Here is a 2,693-nt window from a genome sequence, read left to right as displayed (position 1 = left end):
GCCCCCGGGGCGAGGTGCTAGCGGCCGCCCCGTCTCCCCGCAGCATGGGCTCGCTGGTGCTGGAGCTGTACTGGAAGCACGCGCCCAAGACCTGCAAGAACTTCGCGGAGCTGGCGCGCCGGGGCTACTACAACGGCACCAAGTTCCACCGCATCATCAAGGACTTCATGATCCAGGGCGGCGACCCCACGGGCACGGGTGAGGCCCGGGGCGGGACGTGTGCGGGGAGCGTCTGCCACTGGTGCTGCAGCCTGCTCCTCGTGGGGTAAAAGGACTGATCCGCCCTCAGACGAGCGGGTTTGCTCCGAAGTCACCGCAGGATGCTGCTCCTGGCAGTGGGCAGGGAGCCCTGTCCCCCTGTTGCGACCAGACTCAATGGTACAGGCAGGGGCCCCCAATTCGCGAATGCTCGAACAAAAAGAGTCTGTTCTCTGAACGGAGCCTTTATTTATTTATTTATTTTTTTTGCAAATAAAATTATATGTAATATAAAAAAAAAAAAGGCTCTATTCAGAGAATGGACTCTCTAAACTCCACCTGCAACACTGCCAAGTGGCCCTTGTGGTTCACTTGGCAGCTCCAAAGCACACTTAAAAAAACCTGTTGCATAGTTTGCACCGCACATGATCAGAGGGGCTAATCCTGAAAAAGTCTATGCCAGACCTTGTGATGATTGTGCCAGGTCTTTGCCAACACGGTGTCACAGTGCCCTGCTCCCATCTCCCTTGAAGGGAGGGAGGGAGGAGGGTTGCTGGCTCTGTAGCCCTCGGGATGTGTTGTTCCCCACCCACTCCCACTAACTGAGCAGGGTTTTGAAGTTCCAGGGGCTGGTAGCAGAGGGCCTGGGGACAGGGCTGCACTAGCAGCAGGGGATGACCAGGAGGTAGAAACTCCCTCCTCGGCCCCTTGCACCTGGGGCAGCTTTTACACAGCCCCGTCCCCATTGCCACTGGACAGCAACAGAGGCAGGGCTGGAGTGGAGACGGGACAATGAGCAGATCTGCCCCTAGCCTGGAACGGCCCCAATCCCTGCAGAGCCAGGGGACGGCAAGCTGAATTGAGCCCTGCACCCAGGAAGTATGTGAACTGCCTCGCCTAGGTGGCAAGAGTGAGGGGAAGCCCTACAAATAGAAGCAGGGGTTGATGGGGTGGGCAGGAGGATCTGTGACCTGTCAGCCCCTGCTATGGCTGCTTATACCAAGGCAAGGGCAAGGAGTCTCTCCGCAAACAGGTGGCAGGATCTGATCGGTGCACAGCCCCCACCCCCAAATAGCCTTTGTTGCTGTGGGGGGATTCCCAGGCAGGCCCTTCGCCCTTGCTGCCAGCTAAAGCTGTATTTTTCATGTCCCTGTTTCTGAGCACTGCACACTACCAGCAGACCTCTAGCAATTTATCATTGGGAAAACATTGCTTTTTCTCAACTGTTTGCTAGCAGCTGTGCAATGGATGATACCCTTGAAAATACTGTGGACTTGCATATATCCTGTCTGCTTTTCTTTCGGCTGCATAGGTAGAGGGGGTGCCTCCATCTATGGGAAACAGTTTGAAGATGAACTCCATCCAGAACTGAAATTTACAGGTAAGTCCATCAAATGGCATATATATCATGTGCTCTGGTGTGTGGGGGGTTGGGTTGTCTTAATATGGGGTTTGGCACAGAATCATTTTAAGGCTCAAGTTCATACACCGATCTCCCACTGACTCTGGTGGGAGTCTGGATGGAGTGAAGACTGAACACTCTAACTTTATTAGTCTTAAAGGTGGCTGTTTGTAGAAAGCTGAGCAATTAACAGCTATGACAAGCTTGCCATACAGATAACTAGTGAACAGCAATAGGTTGGGCTTACTCTTCCCTTGTTTTAAAAGAACGGTGTCCTAAACCTGCAAAGGTAGTACTTCAGATATCCTGTTTCTTTGCTAAATGGTTCCTTCTAAGGCCTTCTATCATCTTAACCCAGCAAATCTCGTTTACGGAAAATATCAAGGAGGCAATTTTTCATTTAGCCATTGAACTTGCCAATGTTGCACAAACTATGGTAAAAGCTGGCTGTGTGCGTTAACAGTGCGTTGAACTGAATCGTGTATAGTGCAGCTAAAGTGTTCATGCACTTCAGTGTGCAAGATAATTCACGGAATTGCAGCAAAAACAGGCCAAAGGGGATCTCGGGAGGTCTAGTCCAACCCCCTGCTTGAAGCAAGATCATCTGTGTCTAAACTATCCCAGACAAATGGCTGTCTAACCTCAATTTAAACTTCTACTGATGGGGATCATACAACCTGTCTATATATTCTGTTCCAGTGTTTAACCAGTCTCATAGTTTGGATATTATGAAGAACTTTCTATCTAAATTTCCCTTGCTGCATTTTAAGACCATTACTCCTCCTGTCCATTGTGGACATGGTAGATTCAGTTGCCATCGGTTTATTTTTGTGTTTGTTTTTTTGTGTTAATTAGGAAAAAAAGTTAGACTTCCCAGTTCTTCCAACCTTTCCTTTTATGTCATGTCTTCTAGACTCTGATCACTTTTTTTTGTTGCTTTTTGCTGGTCTCTCCAATTTGTACGCTTCTTTTTTGAAGCATGGTGCTCCAGTCTGGACATGGTACTCCAGGTGGGCTCTCAACAGTGCTGAACAGAGTGGAAGAGTTGCTTTGCATAACATGCATGCTGCATTCCTGTTCATGTAACCCAGTA

At 49.7% G+C, this 2,693-nt stretch overlaps 1 protein-coding gene across 3 annotated transcripts in view; it reads left to right on the top strand.

The window, feature by feature from the left end:
- The window catches only part of PPIL1 (peptidylprolyl isomerase like 1), a 25,230-nt gene that overhangs the window by 4,314 nt on the left and 18,223 nt on the right, over nt 1-2,693 (top strand). For all 3 annotated transcript variants that reach the window (XM_006034368.2, XM_006034367.1, XM_006034366.3), the window contains exons 2-3: nt 44-198; nt 1,511-1,579. In XM_006034368.2, the coding sequence (XP_006034430.1) occupies nt 45-198; nt 1,511-1,579 (223 nt within the window). In that variant the 5' untranslated portion in view covers nt 44. The remainder of the gene's footprint in view (nt 1-43; nt 199-1,510; nt 1,580-2,693) is intronic.

This window comes from Alligator sinensis, unplaced genomic scaffold (assembly GCF_000455745.1).
Source record: "Alligator sinensis unplaced genomic scaffold, ASM45574v1 scaffold872_5, whole genome shotgun sequence".
In the NCBI taxonomy this organism is placed as follows: Eukaryota; Metazoa; Chordata; order Crocodylia; family Alligatoridae; genus Alligator; species Alligator sinensis.
The sequence above is the reverse complement of the archived record's forward strand: the minus strand, read 5'-3'. Positions and strand labels throughout refer to the sequence as shown.